Below are 17,516 nucleotides of genomic sequence, written 5' to 3'. Positions count from 1 at the left end.
GCACCTGAACACGCTCACGGCCAAAACTCAACTGAGTAACGGGTGTTGTGTAGCGGTGGCTGCGACTGCGACTCCGGCTGCATCTGCAAGTTGTCCGAGCAAGTGTGTGTGTGTGGGAGAGCCGCAGACTGGGTGGTTGTTTATATGGTCAGGGTTGCCACATTTGGCGCGGCATTTGAACTGCTTGTTGAGCTTTGTAAATGGTGGCAAGCTTGCCAGTTCACAGTCGTTTTGTTGATATTCCGTTAGCATTTAAATATGTTTTGTAAAATCAATTGTAACTGAAAACGTTTATCAATTAATTACGGAACAAGTTAATATTTTGTTAATACTTACATAAGGATAATACAAAATAACTGAATAGATTATATTCAATGTCAAAAATATAAATATCGATACTGCTAGTACCAGCACAGCGATACTACGCTTACATGCAAGCGATATGTTATCGATATGCGTAGCAGAGGCTAAACGATGTATCGTTTGCCTTGCATGCGATATTTTTGTCGATGTCGCCCATCACTGATATGAATTGCAAATTTAAAAACGCAAAAAACTCAATAAAAAATTAATAAGTTTGATGAAAATTTAAAATTAGAAATCTAAGGCGAAAATTAAAAAAAAGGTTTAAAGAATGTCAGCCCTCGGGAAGAAAAGCTAGAGAATTTAATTCTACAAAGGAAAATGCATATAAAAAAATCGAGAAAATTTTAACAAAAACTCTGCAAAAATTTAAAAAACTCTAGCTAAAAAAAAATCTGGTAAAAGTTACAAAAATTAAGAATACCTATTTTCGGATATGTACTTATTTTTTTTTTGTAAAAATAAAATGAAACCAGACTGGAAATTTTGACTGGATGGGCAGCCCTCGTTTTAAGTTTTGTCACTGAACTAAATGACCCACAATCAGGGATTTAGTTCGTTCCTTCACTTTAGGGATTAGTTCAAAAGATCTTAGTCCGAACGATTCGATACAACTCTACTTCGGGCTACACGATTTTTTTTCTTCATTTAATTGCAAATACATGCTATACAAGCGAATATTAAGTGTATATAATAAGGTTATTAAAGCTTTACGCGCGGCTTTTAAGCGTATTGCGATACAGTGGCTGAAAAAGGCTGTAACGCCCGGCTGGGAAGAAGGAGAAGATAATACAAAAGACCGGCAGCAGCAGCTTGCTCGCTCACGCACACCAACACCCACACACACACACATCTCGTGCAAAAACAAAATTCAAAGAGAAAGAGATTGAGAATTGAAAGCGGAAATTGTGTGTGATCATCAACATAAATATACAATATACAAAATACATAATATATTTAGGCCATGAAGAATGTATTGATGGTGGCGGAGAAGCCGTCGCTGGCTGCCTCATTAGCATCGATACTTTCCAATGGACGCTGCACAGTGAAGCGAGGTATGTACATAAAATTGTTAAATTAAATATAACTAATAAGTAGTTGCAATTAACAGGTAACAATGGCTGCTCCACACACGAATGGTCTGGACACTTTCGGCATGAGGGAAATGTGCATTTTCGCATGACATCGGTGTGTGGACATGTGATGTCATTGGATTTCATTAGCAAATATACATCCTGGGACAAGGTGGATCCCGTAGAACTCTTCAATTGCCCCACGGAGAAAAAGGAATGCACACCGAAGCAACAAATGCGCACATTTTTGGCCCATGAAGCTCGTGGTTGCGATTATTTGGTGCTTTGGCTCGATTGCGATAAGGAGGGTGAAAATATCTGCTTTGAGGTGATGGATGCAGTGCAGCATGTTATCCATAATGTGTACAGTCACAGTGTCACATACCGGGCACACTTCTCGGCCATTACGGACAAGGACATCAAGGGTGCTATGGAAACACTGGGACATCCCAATGAGAACGAGGCGAAATCGGTGGATGCTCGACAGGAATTGGATTTGCGCATCGGTTGTGCATTCACACGATTCCAGACCAAATTCTTTCAGGGACGCTACGGTGATTTGGACTCCTCATTAATCTCATATGGACCATGTCAAACGCCAACACTTGGTTTCTGTGTCAAGCGTCACGATGATATTCAATTATTTAAGCCCGAAACATTTTGGTATCTCCAGCTGTTGGCCGGACAGCCGGAGTGTACGCTGGAGTGGGCACGTGGACGTGTCTTCAAAAAGGACATTGCCATCATGCTCCTGAATCGCGTCAAGGAACACAAGGAGGCCACGTAAGTGATCCCTTTCTTATTCTCCCCACGTTATCTCTTATTATCATGTTTAGACCCTGTACAAAGCTATTAAATAATGATAAATGTGCCCGAGAGGCGGAAGAAGGCGTGCCATACCACAAAGGAATATATATTCATGAACCGCATAAAACTCCAAATAAAGTTTTATTTATGTCCGTCTGCTTAAAGTTTAAACACCTAGATCTTATTCAAGTACGCGTTGATGAATACCTCGGTCATCCCAATCCAACAACTGGTTCAAAAGATAATAAAATTTGAGATTCTTTCTTTTTAAAGCTCTCAGGCAAAATCTTACGGGTGTAATATAGTTTTGTAGCTTAACTTTTGGCGATTTATCAGAAAAGATTGGAGCAAACAATTTTTTATTTATTTTCAATATGTTGTAATACGTAAAATTTCGCTATTTTTGGTATAATATTTATAACTTTTGACTAAGGGGCTTAGAAGATATTACCTGTTAACTGAATATATACATTGTACGGTCGGACTAAAAACTCGTTTAAGAACCAAAAACTTTTTTGTTTTTTGAGATATTTAAACCAATCTCAGAGATAATGATTTTAAATCATGCTTATACATTCTGACCAAATTTGGTTCAAATCGGTTCATTATATCATATACTTTTCGCTTTTTGAGATATGTAAACCAATCTGACAGATAATGCATTTAAGTTGGTCTTATTTACGGTATTTCTTAAAAATATTCAGCTGTTTGTAGCTCCTTCAAACAAATATTAAGGAAAATCTGGTCTAAAAATCGTTTCATTTGATTATAATTTGAGTATATGTGTGATTGTTCATTGCGACAACATTATAGGGCCACACTTGGTGTTTTTTTTTACTCTTTTAGCCTAGTATCCACCACCACGAAAACTATAATTTCCTGTCAGTCTTTATATAAAAAAACAACTGTGCCACGTATTTTTCGTTAACGTTTTCATGGCTTGTGTATCGAGAAAATTGAACGCAATCCACAGATTCATATCGACAATTATCGAGTAAAAGTTATATAAAATATATTATTTAATATATACATATATAGAATTTAGTATTGTTCGTAACAAAATTGGATATCAGAAATTTTGGGGCTATGAATATGCTTTCGTCATTAGACTTTTACCTCCTGAAGAGATTATTTTGTGTGTATAATTTGGTACTTGTACACATTTTTAATTGTATTTATTTGTATATGAAATTGTTATGTTTTTCAACTGATTATTTTCCGTGTCCTGTGTTTGCAGCGTGGAAAGTGTGAGCAGCAAGGAATCGTTCAAGAGTAAACCTCAGGCACTCAACACGGTTGAATTGATGCGAATTTGCAGCTCCGGTCTGGGAATTGGACCCTATCAGGCGATGCAATTGGCGGAGCGTCTATATACGCAGGGCTATATCAGTTATCCGCGCACAGAGACCAATCAATATCCGGAGAACTTTGATCTGCATGCCACGTTGCGTGTGTTGCAGCCCTCCAGTGAATTTGGCGATGAGGCGCGTGCAATTGCCAGTGACTTTCAATCGCCGCGAAAGGGCAAAGATGCCGGAGATCATCCGCCGATCACACCAATGAAATTGGCAAATCGCAATGATTTTGATCGTGACACATGGCGTGTCTACGATTTCATATGTCGCCATTTTATGGGCACAATATCGAGAGATTTGAAATATCGCACGACAACAGCGAAACTGCGTGTTGGCATCGAAAGTTTCTCGTGTACGGCGAATGTGTTGATCGATGCGGGATTTACCAAGGTGATGACATGGCAGGCATTTGGCAAGGATGAACCCAATCCGCCATTTGTTCAAGGCACCCAAGTGGCCATCAATGATGTCCGTTTGGCTGAGAGTCAGACTGGTCCGCCCGATTATCTAACCGAAGCCGAATTGATAACGCTGATGGAGCAACATGGCATTGGCACCGACGCCTCCATACCCGTCCACATCAATAACATTTGTCAGCGCAATTATGTGCGCATTGAAACGGGTCGCAAACTGATACCCACCACATTGGGCATTGTTTTGGTGCATGGCTATCAGAAGATCGATCCGGAACTGGTTTTGCCCACCATGCGATCGGAGGTGGAACGCATGCTGACACTCATTGCCAAGGGATCGGCGGATTTCAATGATGTTCGACGACATGCCATCAAAATCTTTAAACTCAAATTCATGTATTTCGTTCAGAACATTGCCAGCATGGATATGCTCTTTGAATCATCCTTCTCTCCACTTGCCGAGTCGGGGAAGGCGCATTCGCGGTGTGGCAAGTGTCGACGTTACATGAAGTATATACAGGTAAATTTCCATATGTATATAGGCATATAAAGATAGAAATAATGCTGTAGAGCAGCGTTTGCTTTAATTTTTCTGTAAAAAATCAAGTCAAACTGAAGATAAATTTTGACTTTCAAAGTTGCAAGGTCAGAGGCTTAACCAACTTCGAACTGTCATAACTTTGGCAAAACTTAACCGATTTTTAAACGGAATGTCATTTTAATCATGGTTTGGCATCTTAATTCATTCTCCATTTAAATTTAATTTATTTTAAAAAAACAATTATTTCCCTCTAAATCTTGGGTTCGATGCTAAGGGTCCCCCCTTTGAAATTTGGAAAATTCAAAATTTTAAATCTCAAGTTTTCACTTTTAATCGACTCCTGATATCGTAATTAGTATAAAACAACACTTAAAACTTGATTCTGAGACCTTTCATTTTTCTGTAAAAAATCATGTGAAATGTGACAAAAATTTTGACTTGTTAAGTTGTTAGGTCAAAGGTCTGACCAACTTCAAATTTCCATAACTTTGTCAAAACTTAACCGATTTTCGAGCGGAATGTCATTTTAATCATGGTTTGGCATTTAAATTCATTCTGCATTTAAATTTGATTTATTTTGTAAAAAAAATTATTTTCCTCTAAATCTTGGGTTCGATGCTAAGGGTCCCCCCTTTGATATTTTGAAAATTGAAAATTTTAAATCTCAAGTTTTCGCTTTTAATCAACTCCTTATATCGTAATTAGTATAAAACAACACTTAAAACTTGATTCTGAGACCTTTCATTTTTCTGTAAAAAATCATGTGAAATGTGACAAAAAATTTTGACTTGTTAAGTTGTTAGGTCAAAGGTCTGACCAACTTCAAATTTCCATAACTTTGTCAAAACTTAACCGATTTTCAAGCGGAATGTCATTTTAATCATGGTTTGGCATTTAAATTCATTCTGCATTTAAATTTGATTTATTTTGTAAAAAAATTATTTTCCTCTAAATCTTAGGTTCGATGCTAAGGGTCCCCTTTGATATTTTGAAAATTGAAAATTTTAAATCTCAAGTTTTCGCTTTTAATCAACTCCTTATATCGTAATTAGTATAAAACAACACTTAAAACTTGATTCTGAGACCTTTCATTTTTCTGTAAAAAATCATGTGAAATCTGACAAAAATTTTGACTTGTAAAGTTGTTAGGTCAAAGCTCTGACCAACTTCAAATTTGCATAACTTTGTCAAAACTAAACTGATTTTCAAGCGGAATATCATTCTGATCATGGTTTGTCCCCTGAATTCATTCTGCATTCAAATTTTGTTCATTTAGAAAATATAATTATTTTCGACTGTCATAGCCATGGTTTGATTTCAATGCTAAGGGTCCCCCCTTTGATATTTTGAAAACTGAAATTTTAAAATCTCGAGTTTTCACTTTAAATCAACTCCTTATATCGTAATTAGTATAAAACAACACTTTAAATTTGTTTCTGAGACCTTTAATTTTTTTGTAAAAAATCATGTGAAATCTGACAAAAATTTTAACTTGTAAAGTTATTAGGTCAAAGGTCTGACCAACTTCAAATATCCATAACTTTGTCAAAACTAAATCGATTTTCAAACAGAATGTCATTATAATCATGGCTTGACCTCTTAATTTATTCTGCAATCAAACCAAATAAATTTCGTTCAAAAAATTGTTTTCCACTAGATTGATATTTCGATTTTCAGTGCCCCCCTTTTAAATTTTGAAAATAAACTTTTTAAAGTTTCGAGTTTTCACTTTAAATCGACTTCTTATATCGTAATTAGTATAAAACAACACTTTAAACACAATACTTCTAATCTCCACTGTTTTCCCGATCTTCTGCTTCTATTTACAGACGAAACCCGCCCGTTTGTATTGCTCGCACTGCGATGAGAATTATACGTTGCCCAATGGAAATGTCAAGGTTTATCGTGAGTTCAAATGTCCGTTGGATGACTTTGGACTGTTGGCCTTCTCGACGGGGGTGAAGGGACGCTCGTTTCCCTTTTGTCCGTACTGTTACAATCATCCGCCGTTTAGGGATATGCCCAAGTTTGGCGGTTGCAACACCTGCACACATCCCACCTGCCCCCATTCCCTTAACACGCTGGGCATTTCCAGTTGTGTGGAATGCGAGACGGGAGTTCTGGTTTTGGACAGCACATTGTCGCCCACCTGGAAATTGGGCTGTAATCGTTGTGACGTCATCATTAACTGCTTCAAGGGTGCCACCAAAATAACTGTCGAAGGTAAGTCTATAATATACAAATCTACGATAATTAACAAATTTTTTAAAGCAATAATACTTTATATTTTAAATAAAACTGACAAAGATATATTCTGATTTCTAAGTAAATAATTTCATAATGTTACTAAAATTTATATAATAAAAATTTTAATTTTCCTTTACAATCATTGAATATATGAGAAAAGAATATATAAATATTTTTGTAATACTCCAAAAATGTTACATAAAGAGGTTATATCATAATTTCAAAAGGAAAACGCAAAATTAATTATTATTTAAACTACAACGATATAATAATAATAACTTAATATAATGTAAAAAAAAAGAAGCTGAAATATTTTTTATTTAAAAGTATTAGATTCTTTCAATTTCGAAATATTTTAAATTTTAACTCCTTCACTTCTTTGCAGATACCAAATGCAGCGATTGTGGTGCTCAGCTGCTGAATGTGGTGTACAAATCGGACAAGTCCAAGTTTAAGGATGGCAGCGAGGAGAAAAGTGGTTGTATTTTCTGTTCCAATGATTTTTCGCATCTGGTGGAGAAACATCGAGCGGTCGCCTCCCGTCAAGTGCGCAGTGGTGCGCCACGTGGTGGTGCAGCTGGCGGTGCTGCTGGTGGCGGTGCTGCCGGCGGTGGTGCTGGCAATACACGTGGTGGTCGTCATGGCGGCCGTCCGCCCAAGGATAAAATGGCACAGTTGGCGGCATATTTCGTTTGATGGCTTGCTATTCAATCTGGATTAGGCTCTAAAATGCATTTGATTGTCTAACTCCCCACTAAAATCAAGTCTAGTATGCGAGACTTGGCAGTAAATAAACGAAGTTTGTACAAATTTCATTCAACTAGCATTTTAAATCCCGTAGACAGCACATGGGTTAATAAGCTAAGATATCGTTAAGATAACGATAAAGTGTTTTTGCCTGACGATAACAAAAGTTTGGCATTGACATTGAAGGATAACAATGGAGCTATAACGCAGCTATATCCTTATGGATTTTTAAATAAAACAATTTTTTCGCTCATTGACGGCAGGACTACCGATTGGCATTCTAGGATTTCCAAAATTTTACCAATTATAATTTTTTGAAGAGATTCATTCAAAAAAAAAAAAGATCCAATATACAAAAACGCCCGTAACTCGAACATTTGAAGGACTACAATGATATTCTTTGGTCAACAGGTTATGCTTTTAATGCCAAATTCAAATATTAAATCAAAAGGACGAAAGTCCTTTAAGCCGCCAAGTTAGATTGATTTTTTTGTAAAAAGAAATTCAGCCATAACTCGCTAATGTCCTGTCATATCCTGTCCAGTACAGTGGCAAACAAAGCGTATTAATAAAATCTATCAACTGGCTAAAGGATATTCAAATCGTCCTTGTGGCTTGCAAGTTAGCGTTAGGCACTCATGGATATCCAGAATCTGCTGAAAAAACTTCCTTAATTCTACACAAAATGGCCTGTAATTCGCTCATTTCATAGGTATTCAGACGAAACCAATATTTCATTCCAAAGGACGAAAGTCCGTTGAACAGCCAAGTAAAATGTACTTTTTTGTATTGAAAAAAAAAAAAAATTTAACTCATATATATTCGGACAGTTCCTAGCGTTTTCCCTGGCCCTGATCTGGCCTACCAGCTGACCAAAGGTCATTCAAATTAACTACGAGCTATATGAACCCTGCATCCATGTTTCAGAGACGACTCCACTACCCTGGAAAAATCGACAAGGATGTGCTGCCAATTCGAAATAAATCTCATTACAGAATTTTCTGATAGCTCGTGATCCTGCTGATTAATTTCCCATTCGCATTCAAACAGCAAAATCTATTTTAATTTCAACATATTTATTGATGTAATTCAAAAAATTAAATATAAGTTATGTGTATAATTATTACTGCTTATTATGCAAAATTACTTTGCAGTTTTGCGTTTTCTTGTTGTTGTTGTTGTTTTTGTTTCTTTATTTTTATTTTTTTTGTATTTTTTTTTGTGTTTTTTTTTTGTTTGTTTTTTATTTTTATACTCCTCTCTCGCTTGGCCTTACTTGCATGTTCATTTTTATATTGAAATTAGTTATTTTATTGCATTTTAATTTGCATTGTTTTTTGTTGGGTTTTGTTTGTTGCTTGTTTTTTATTAAGTTTTTGCATTTTATTTGAATCAATTCAATACATAATATATATATATATGTATATATATACACGAGAGACAATAATGTGTATATGTTGTTTTATATACATATATCATATATTTTTTAGATTTGTATTTGTATTATTATTAATATTAATATTATTGTTATATTTTATATATATATATATATTTTTTGTTTTTATAATTGTTGTTTTTGTTTTCCTTTAATTTCTTTCCATTTACTTTATTATTATTATGCTAAGTTTAGCTGTAGCTATGTTCTGTGTGTGTGTGTGTGTGTGTGAGAGTGTTTATGTGTGTGTGTGTGTGTGTTGGGCGTGTGTGCCTGTGTATGTATGTTTATATGCTGCTTGTTGTTTGTTGGTGAATCCCATTTAGATATATTGTTTGTTTGTTTGTTTTGTTGTTGTTGTTGTTGTTTTCTTGCTTGTTCCTTATATGTTTAGTATTGAATTTAAATTAATATTAAGAAACATCCTAACTTCCGCTCATCTCCAACTCTATCTCTCTCTCTCTCTCTCTCTCTCCACTACTCTCGTTCACTTGCTCTTGCCATCTCCTTCTTTCCTCTCCTTCTCTCTCTCTCTCGCTCTCTCCATATATTTCTTTTCGTAGCTATCATTCAATTGCCTTTCTCTTAGTTTTTTACGCATTCTCACATCCTTGGTTGTGTGTTCGATTTTGTTTTTGAGAGTTTGCTGCTGCTGTTTCTTCTCCTCCATCTGCATCTCCATCTTCTCCTCCTGCTTCTTATCCTTCTCCCCTGCTTCACCTTCTCCTCCCCTTGCTCCTTGTGTCCTCTCTCCTACTTTAGTCTGTGAGCAGCGGTTTGATGGTCGGTTTCTCTTTCTCCTTGTCGCGATCGTTGCGCGGCTCCAACTGTTCCAGGAGCAGAGCAGGATTCGCCTGATCCTGATGGGTCTTCTGCTTCAGCATTGTCCAGTCATAGATATAATCATATTGATGATTCAGCGTTCGGAACAAAATGCTACAAATATATACAACAAAACCAAAAGAATTAATCACAGTTTCTGCACATAATTGAAATCGGTGCAATCGAGCGAACCCGACTGTAACAGACCCTGCAACGAAATGTTTAATCGGGAGCAGTACAACAACAACATCTACAACAAAAACCAGCGTTATTTCTGAACAATTATTAAAAACAAAAATCATAAATTTATATTGTACTATCTTTTATATTGCAGAATTTTTGCGTGTGCGCCTTTTTGGCGCCTGTATTGTGCAGTGTCTAGTATATAGTTTTCAAAATAATCTTCTAAATTGTTTCTCTTTAAGTAACAAAATTCTTAGAAAATTATTGATTCCTTGTCGAAATTTCATAATTAATATTTAAATAATATAAATACCAAAATTGGGAAAAACAAAACTTGCAAACTTGTAGTTAGAAAAAACAAAATTTAGAAAATAAATTCGAATAGAGCAAGCAAGATTTTCTTGCAAAGTAGCGCTTGGAATAATCGGGTTGTGTCTTTAGAATCTAGAACTTGTAGTCTCCGAGATCTAGGTGTTTATACTTATCAAAAATGGATTTATAGAGTCTACCATACATTCTTTTGCCTGATTGGTCCCCAAGAAAAGTGAAAAAGTGCTGGTTCGGTTAGGGATTTGAACTTACCGGAACAATTGACGTAGGTACATGTAGTCGGGCTGTTCCTCAAAGCGCAAGCTACGACAATAGTTCAAGTACATGGAGAATTCGGCCGGTGAGCCCTTGCACAGCACCTCAATGGGCGTGGACATTTTCTTCTCGGAGATTTTCTCATATTTCTGCTGCTTGGTATTGGCCTTCATGCCCTGCCAGGGTAGTACGCCCCTATTGAAATACATCATCACATAGCCAAGGGATTCCATGTCATCACGACGCGATTGCTCGATACCCAAATGGGCATTGATCGATGCATAGCGCGCCGTGCCCGTCAAGTTCTTATCCTCGCGATACAGGATGTGGACGCGTGTGTGGGGATCCCGAAACTTTTTGGCCAAACCAAAATCAATCAAGAACAGCTTATTACAGTGCCTCCCAATGCCCATTAGGAAATTATCCGGCTTAATATCACGATGAATGAAGCACTTCAAATGTATATACTCGAGGCGACCGATCATCTGATCGACCAGCATGAGTACCGTCTTAATGGTGAAGTGACGTGTACAAAAATTGAATAGATCCTCCAGCGATGGCCCCAACAGATCCATAACAAGCGTATTAAAGTTCCTCTCCTTGCCATGATGACGGATCCGGGGAAAGCCAACGCCACCGCTCAATATGCGATACAATTTCGCCTCGTACAACAACTGCGGATGACGGGCACTGGCGCTCTCCATCTTGATGGCCACCTGCTCGCCGGTCTGAATGCTCATTCCCAGATAAATGTCGCCAAAGGAGCCGCTACCTACGCATTTGAAAGGAAAACAAAGTGTCAGTTACAACTTGTCAGAATAATCATTCTTCAACGATTCTACAACTATTTCACGTCTTAGTTTTCTATAAATATAAACACCAGCAAAGTTATACAACATTCGCTTCACTTAATTCACGATTTCTAGCGTCTGGATTACGGTCTCAGCTTTCTTCTTCTTGTTCCTCATTCGATACATAAACAAACTAATTACAACAGATTTGAACATGCCTTAAACATATCAAATTCTTGACAAACGTTGTCTTATTGTCAGTCGGAAGATAATATATATATATATATATATATATATATATATATATATATATATATATATATACCAGGGAACGTTATCATTATTAGTTATATTATAAAAATTGAATGGTAATGTTTATATATTTTAATTTTATACGATGTTCTTCAATGATGATGCGAATTAAAAAAAGAAAAAACTTGAATCTTATTTGATAACTGCATACAATTATTCAAAAAAAGTGTCTTGACAATAGCAAATATATATAAATTTTCTCTTGTATTGAATTGCTGCGGTTAAGTGAGACTATAGATAATATTAATACAAAACGTTATTTACCATAAAAACTGTAATATCCTAAAAGGTGTGGGTTTGTGGCGTATATACAAATATGTGTGCCAATTTTGGTTGTTCTACCTCTTGTAGTCTCTGAGATCCTTTTGTTCATACGGACGGACAGACAGACAGACGGACAGACACACAAGAGCTATATCGACTCGGTTTTTGATGCTGATCAAGAATATATATACTTTATGGGGTCGGAGATGCCTCCTTCTCCCTGTTGCATACATTCCAAGGAACACAATATACCCATTCCCTCATTTTTTCAGTAACGTGTATAAAAATGGTTTTCATCGAATTCAAATATTTTTCAAAATAAAAAAGAAGGAATTTTGATTTAGTCAAAACACTTTGCTGACTTAACTGTGTAAAGATAAATGAAACTGAGTTGGCAATTTGAATGTACGTGTAGTATAGCTTACCGATCTTGCGTATAACCCGATATTTGCCGCCGATAATTATCTCGGAGCGGTTGTCCTTAAGCAGCCGCATCTTCTCCATTTTGGTTGAATAATGCCTCCGCCGCGCTCGTTACTTCAAAAAGCGTGTTCTTCCAAAACAATTCCTATGTTTTCCCAATATATATAATTGCAGATATATATATATATTATATTAGACAGAAGATCTGAAAAATAATAAATATAAGAAAACTGTTGAGTTGGAAAACAAAAATAAATAAAAGATGTGAAGTGAAGGGTTTTTATTTTGTTTTTATGGCGCCAAGTCACATAAAAAAAAATAAAAGCACTTTCTTTTTATTAAAAACTTTTCGTTGGCCATCTTTGTTGTGGTTCCTGTTGTTGTTGTTGCTGCTGCTGCTGCTGACTGACAGTTGTTGTTGCTGTTGTTGTTGTTGTTGCTTTTGATACTACTTCAATTTGGTCGCTATGTGATTTGTTATTTTTTTTCTTTGGGTTTTTTCATTTTTTTGTTATGATTTTCTCTAGCGCTTACGTTATTGCCTGCACTCTCTTGTGCATTTATGCTTTGTTATGCTCTTCGTTTCCAAAATAAACTTGAGTTTTGTGCAAATATTGCGCATTTTCATAACGAAATTAACATTTGAATCGATAGTCGATATATTGAGTTTGTCTCACAGTCTGTTTGTGTCTGTTGTGTCTCTGTGTGCGTCTGTCCGCGCGTGTGTGTGTGTGTGTGAGTGCTTTTCTGTGTTGGACAACAGCTACAATAATATGAAGAAGAAGCAGCGCAGTGTCAGATGGCTCAGATCAAAGAGAGGCGTAAACAGACACGAAATTGCTGATCGATTATTTATTTGTCATAATTGTCGATTTTTTGAATATAAACAGACGGCACACTGATACTGATAAACGATAGCTGCACAACTGCAACAACAATTAACGATGACAGGTACAACGTACTTTGCTGCTGCTTCTTCCTCTTCTTCTTCTGTTACCCCGTTGGAATGCACATTACACATACACACGCATGCACATGCAAACGCGCACACAACACAACACAACAACAACAAGAGCAGCAGCAGCAGCAGCGTAGCACCAACACTTTAGCATTGATACATACACACACACACTCGCACGCACTCATACACAAATACACACACACACACAGCTGCAGGCGCACAGTTGCTACTACTGCACCTTACATGTTTTTTTCTTCTCATCGTTTTTTTTTCTTCGTTTTTTTTTTACACAAAATAAGAAAGAAATTGTGCCCGCATTGAAAATGCATGTGGAGATTTGATAGAAAATATAACACTAATTTCGTTGATGTATTTGGTCGAAAATCTTACCACGAAACGAGAGAGCGAGCAGTGAAACTGTTGGAAACTGCTGTGCTGGGTGTTTCTCAAGGTTGGCTTTTTACTATTGTAGGAGGGCCAAAACGAACGAACGAACGACAAAAAAAAGAATATGAATTGTGAAATTTCGTTGCAAATCTGCGTCTTTGACAGCGAGCGAGCCCGTTTATCTACATGTAATTGTCGCGTGAATGTCTTTTTTCACTTTTCGTACGCGCACAACGAAAAAAAAGAGGAAATATATGTATTTTATTAACTAAAATAAAATGGTTAGTAGAGCTGTGATACGTTCGCTCAGAATACGTTCAATTGAACGAATCACTCAATTGAACGAACCGAACTTGTTCTGTCACTTGTAAACGGAGCGAAACACAACGAACAGCTCATTGTTCAATTGAACATTGAACGATAACATATATATTTGTCATTTTCTTTGCAACGAACACGTTTAATGTACATATATTTAAATTTAACTACTTTTTTTTTTAAATGTCAATATGTAATAAATACATGGAAGTTTATAAGAAGAAATATTTTCATGTGGCAAGATAACGTGCTAAAGATATATATGAATTCGATAGACATACAATTTATCATTTAAATTATATTATTTTATCATTTAAATTAATTACCTGAGAGAGAAAAAAATTTTAATTACGCATAAATTTTATAAAATTACGTACTTTGTTCATTAATCATCAAGCAAATGAACAAAACACGAGTCAAATGTGAGCCACTGCCTGAGAAATGTGTAAATTGAACAAGCTCCGCCGGTTCGATAAGAGCACTTGTGAGTTAGCTCCTGTTGACAGCCAGTGATATATGTGTGACTATCGATTGCGAAATTTCATGACAGTGCAAGAACAGTGCTGAGCAACGCTGCCACAGCGTATTTATTAGCACTGCACGCTGTTTTTTTAAACCAGCGTTGCTCAAGAAATACGTTGAAAATGATAAATAAAAATATAATAATTATACATACCGCTAGCCTTAGCCAAGTTTGAGTAATCGGTATACTTATAAAAAAAATCAGTTAACACGTTACATTAACGCTATCTTAAAATTTTCACAGTCCAACGTTTATTGTAGATAAAAAAATATGAAAATGTTGATTTAATATAATTTTTTTGTTATTAGTAAAACTGTATATGTTAACGTATTTGTTGCAGAAATACTGAAAAAACAGTGGCCTAGAAAAAACAGACAACGCCTACTTTTTATCTAAATTAAAATGATTGAATATACACAGAATGCTGTTTTTTTTTTTTGGTCTATATATTTTTATTAAAAACAGTTTTTTTTGTTTGGTTTTTTGTTGTTTTTGGTTTTTGTAAATAACGTGACGACTTGAAAACAGAAATTAAATAAGTGTACTTTACTTGTAATGTAGTAGAAAGTGTTATAAAAGCAATATTACAATAACTGTGGTAGAATTGGCTCCTAAAATAGATATTTTACAACTGATACCACTTTTTGTCTTTATATTTAAGCATTAATTGATGCGCTGTACCGCTGAAATCTTGAGCTGTATTGGCCATACGCTCCGCGCTCTCCTCCAACATATTGAGCTTCTCGCCACGCTCCCTGGCCAACTGATGGGCACGGCTAATTTCCGATGCGGCTGTGGAAGCACGTTGACCAAGCTGCTCCATTGTGGGACCAGGTATATGCCGTGCAACTGAACGATTTGCTTTCCCGCTCTGTTCACCAACTACAAATGCAAGAAAACAAATTCATGTTTAGTAAATCGATAGTATCGATTCGATACAAAATCATCAGTGATTTCATTATTTAAAAAAGAAAATATGAATTTACTGCAGTTTATTCAGCTATGGAAATTTTTAGATGTGGATTGCTAAATATTTCTTTAATTTTTATCTTTACTAATTTCAAATCATTTGAAATATTCCTGATCTTTTCAATAAAGTTTAGAAAAAGTTTAAGAATTTAGCTTCCACTACTTATATGCTATTGGTACCGCTAAATATTTATTTATGATATTTTCTACCAATACAATTTATTTGGAATTTACCCAACCGTTAAAACTTAAGTATTTCTTTTTATTCAATGACGTTCTAAATATCTGGTATATTATTATATCTACTTACATAACTCCTCGCGATCCAAAAGCTTGGCGCCACCGCCAAATAGACCCTTAAAGAAACCCTCCTTTGGTTGTTCGGGCATTTCGTGTACCGTATATAACTCACCCATCATCTCCAAAATAAATTGACTACGCAAAAGAAATATAATATAATGTTAAATATAGATATAGTTCAAGAGCCTCATGTCTTACCAAAATTCCGATGATATCGTGAATTTTTGAATTTCGGTGGGCGATGCCATGTACAATCCATGACCTTTATGACTAAAGCAAAAGATTTTTGATATTCTATAAAAAACAAAATGAAGAATACATCAGTTATAGTTAAAAATTCCGTGTAAATTGTTGTTTAACATTAAACTCACTGAGTTGTATCTTCATGAACAATGATCTGTTGACCCCATATCGAAAGCATTGGATCGACAATTCCCTGTTTACATTTGGTTTGAAAACTGTCAACAACAATATATAAATTAAATAAATCAATATTATAGTTATATTAATTATGTGTGATTGCATTTAAAACAGACCTTAAGTCCATGAGCGGTAAGAAATCAGTATCCAATAACAGTTTTAGACTAGGAAGACTATGTACCATTAGATGGCCATTCGAAAGATAGGTTGCTAAGCAAGAGCCATCTGTAAATAGATAAAAAATTCATTATTATAGCCGGTATATATGATCAAGTGAATTGTTATTTATATATTATCCTTTTTTAATATTTCTTTTTTTTTAATGAATTTGTTTCAAAACTGGTGTCAGTTTGGTATATATGATATATATATATATGATCAAGTGAATTGTAATTTAAAATTTATCCATTTTTAATATTTGGTTTTTTTTTTAATGAATTTTGTTCAAAACTGGTGTCAATTTGGTATATATGATATATATATATATATATATATATATATGATCAAGTGAATTGTAATTTATAATTTATCCGATTTTGATAATTCGTTTTTTTTCTTTTTCATGAATTTTGTTCAAATCTGGTGTCAATTTGGTTATTATAGCTGGTATATATGATCAAGTAAATTGTAATTTATAATTTATCCTTTTTTAATATTTAGATTTTTTTTTTTAAATGATTTTGTTTAAAACTGCTGTCAATTTGGTTCCTTGTAAATAATTAAAGACTTAAAATAGTGGGTTTTGTAGCTGTTTATCGCACCTTTCATCGTGATAGTTTCTGCCTTGACTGCAAAATCCATTTCCGATAATTGTATGCGATTAATGCAGCATTGATTTGCCACATCGAAGACTTTTGTTTGCTTTTCGCTAGCGATTACGATATATTGTCGATCGGTGAGTGTTTCGAGGCCAGTGCTAATGCTGCCACTGATGCCGCTGCTGCCACTTGCACCACCGCTGCTGCTGCTGATGCCACCACCGCTGCCGCTTGCCCCGCTTCCTCCAGCGACAGCAGCATTGCCAGCACTTGCAGTGGCTGTTGCACCACCAACACCAACACCAGTTGCACCACCGCCAGCTGCACCACCGCCGGCTGCAACACCACTGACAGCACCTGCACCTCCAACTGCACCACCTCCACCACCACCGCCTGTTGCCCCCGCACCACCAGCAATGCCAGCAACCGAAGTGTTTGATATTGTATTGGCAGTTGTTGGTGTAAATGTGGGACTTGTGCGGCTGCTGCTCTTAGTGGGTGTGCCTGCAATCATAGATA

General features: G+C 35.8%; 3 protein-coding genes across 6 annotated transcripts in view; 1 reads left to right on the top strand and 2 right to left on the bottom strand.

Annotated features, from left to right (window-relative positions):
• Positions 1-968: 968 nt before the first annotated feature.
• LOC117793792 (DNA topoisomerase 3-beta) lies at positions 969-7,614 on the top strand. The gene is made up of 5 exons (XM_034634204.1): positions 969-1,418; positions 1,475-2,219; positions 3,481-4,531; positions 6,382-6,775; positions 7,185-7,614. The coding sequence occupies exons 1-5, from the start codon at positions 1,328-1,330 to the stop codon at positions 7,493-7,495; spliced, it is 2,592 nt and encodes an 863-aa protein (XP_034490095.1). The 5' UTR covers positions 969-1,327; the 3' UTR covers positions 7,496-7,614.
• A 1,526-nt stretch (positions 7,615-9,140) lies between these two features.
• Positions 9,141-14,030, bottom strand: LOC117793812 (casein kinase I). Its single transcript, XM_034634234.1, has 5 exons — positions 13,713-14,030; positions 12,364-12,566; positions 10,569-11,343; positions 9,702-9,917; positions 9,141-9,666 (listed from the first exon to the last, which is right to left on the bottom strand). The coding sequence occupies exons 2-4, from the start codon at positions 12,440-12,442 to the stop codon at positions 9,740-9,742; spliced, it is 1,032 nt and encodes a 343-aa protein (XP_034490125.1). The 5' UTR covers positions 12,443-12,566; positions 13,713-14,030; the 3' UTR covers positions 9,141-9,666; positions 9,702-9,739.
• A 1,009-nt stretch (positions 14,031-15,039) lies between these two features.
• The window catches only part of LOC117793788 (syntaxin-binding protein 5), a 32,792-nt gene continuing 30,315 nt past the window's right edge, over positions 15,040-17,516 (bottom strand). For 3 of the 4 annotated variants that reach the window (XM_034634193.1, XM_034634191.1, XM_034634192.1), the window contains exons 19-24: positions 17,001-17,501; positions 16,356-16,464; positions 16,191-16,277; positions 16,018-16,113; positions 15,830-15,954; positions 15,176-15,432 (exon numbers count right to left, since the gene is read on the bottom strand). In XM_034634193.1, coding sequence (XP_034490084.1) covers positions 15,176-15,432; positions 15,830-15,954; positions 16,018-16,113; positions 16,191-16,277; positions 16,356-16,464; positions 17,001-17,501 — 1,175 coding nt within the window. Of the gene's footprint in view, positions 15,433-15,829; positions 15,955-16,017; positions 16,114-16,190; positions 16,278-16,355; positions 16,465-17,000; positions 17,502-17,516 lie in introns of all 4 variants that reach the window. The other variant, XM_034634190.1, reaches the window with a different exon arrangement.

The sequence above is a fragment of the Drosophila innubila genome, chromosome X (assembly GCF_004354385.1).
Source record: "Drosophila innubila isolate TH190305 chromosome X, UK_Dinn_1.0, whole genome shotgun sequence".
NCBI lineage: Eukaryota > Metazoa > Arthropoda > Insecta > Diptera > Drosophilidae > Drosophila > Drosophila innubila.
The sequence above is the reverse complement of the archived record's forward strand: the minus strand, read 5'-3'. Positions and strand labels throughout refer to the sequence as shown.

What these genes read in the sequence shown, in the direction of transcription:
- LOC117793792 (XM_034634204.1), top strand. Translation starts at nt 1,328, where the DNA reads ATGAAGAATGTATTGATGGTGGCGGAGAAGCCGTCGCTGGCTGCCTCA. An exon ending in GTTACATGAAGTATATACAG is followed by an intron (nt 4,532 to 6,381) that starts GTAAATTTCCAT and finishes TTCTATTTACAG; the next exon opens with ACGAAACCCGCCCGTTTGTA. An exon ending in CACCAAAATAACTGTCGAAG is followed by an intron (nt 6,776 to 7,184) that starts GTAAGTCTATAA and finishes ACTTCTTTGCAG; the next exon opens with ATACCAAATGCAGCGATTGT.
- LOC117793812 (XM_034634234.1), bottom strand. Translation starts at nt 12,442, where the DNA reads ATGGAGAAGATGCGGCTGCTTAAGGACAACCGCTCCGAGATAATTATC. An exon ending in TCGGGTTATACGCAAGATCG is followed by an intron (nt 11,344 to 12,363) that starts GTAAGCTATACT and finishes TCAAATGCGTAG; the next exon opens with GTAGCGGCTCCTTTGGCGAC. An exon ending in TACCTACGTCAATTGTTCCG is followed by an intron (nt 9,918 to 10,568) that starts GTAAGTTCAAAT and finishes ATATATTTGTAG; the next exon opens with CATTTTGTTCCGAACGCTGA.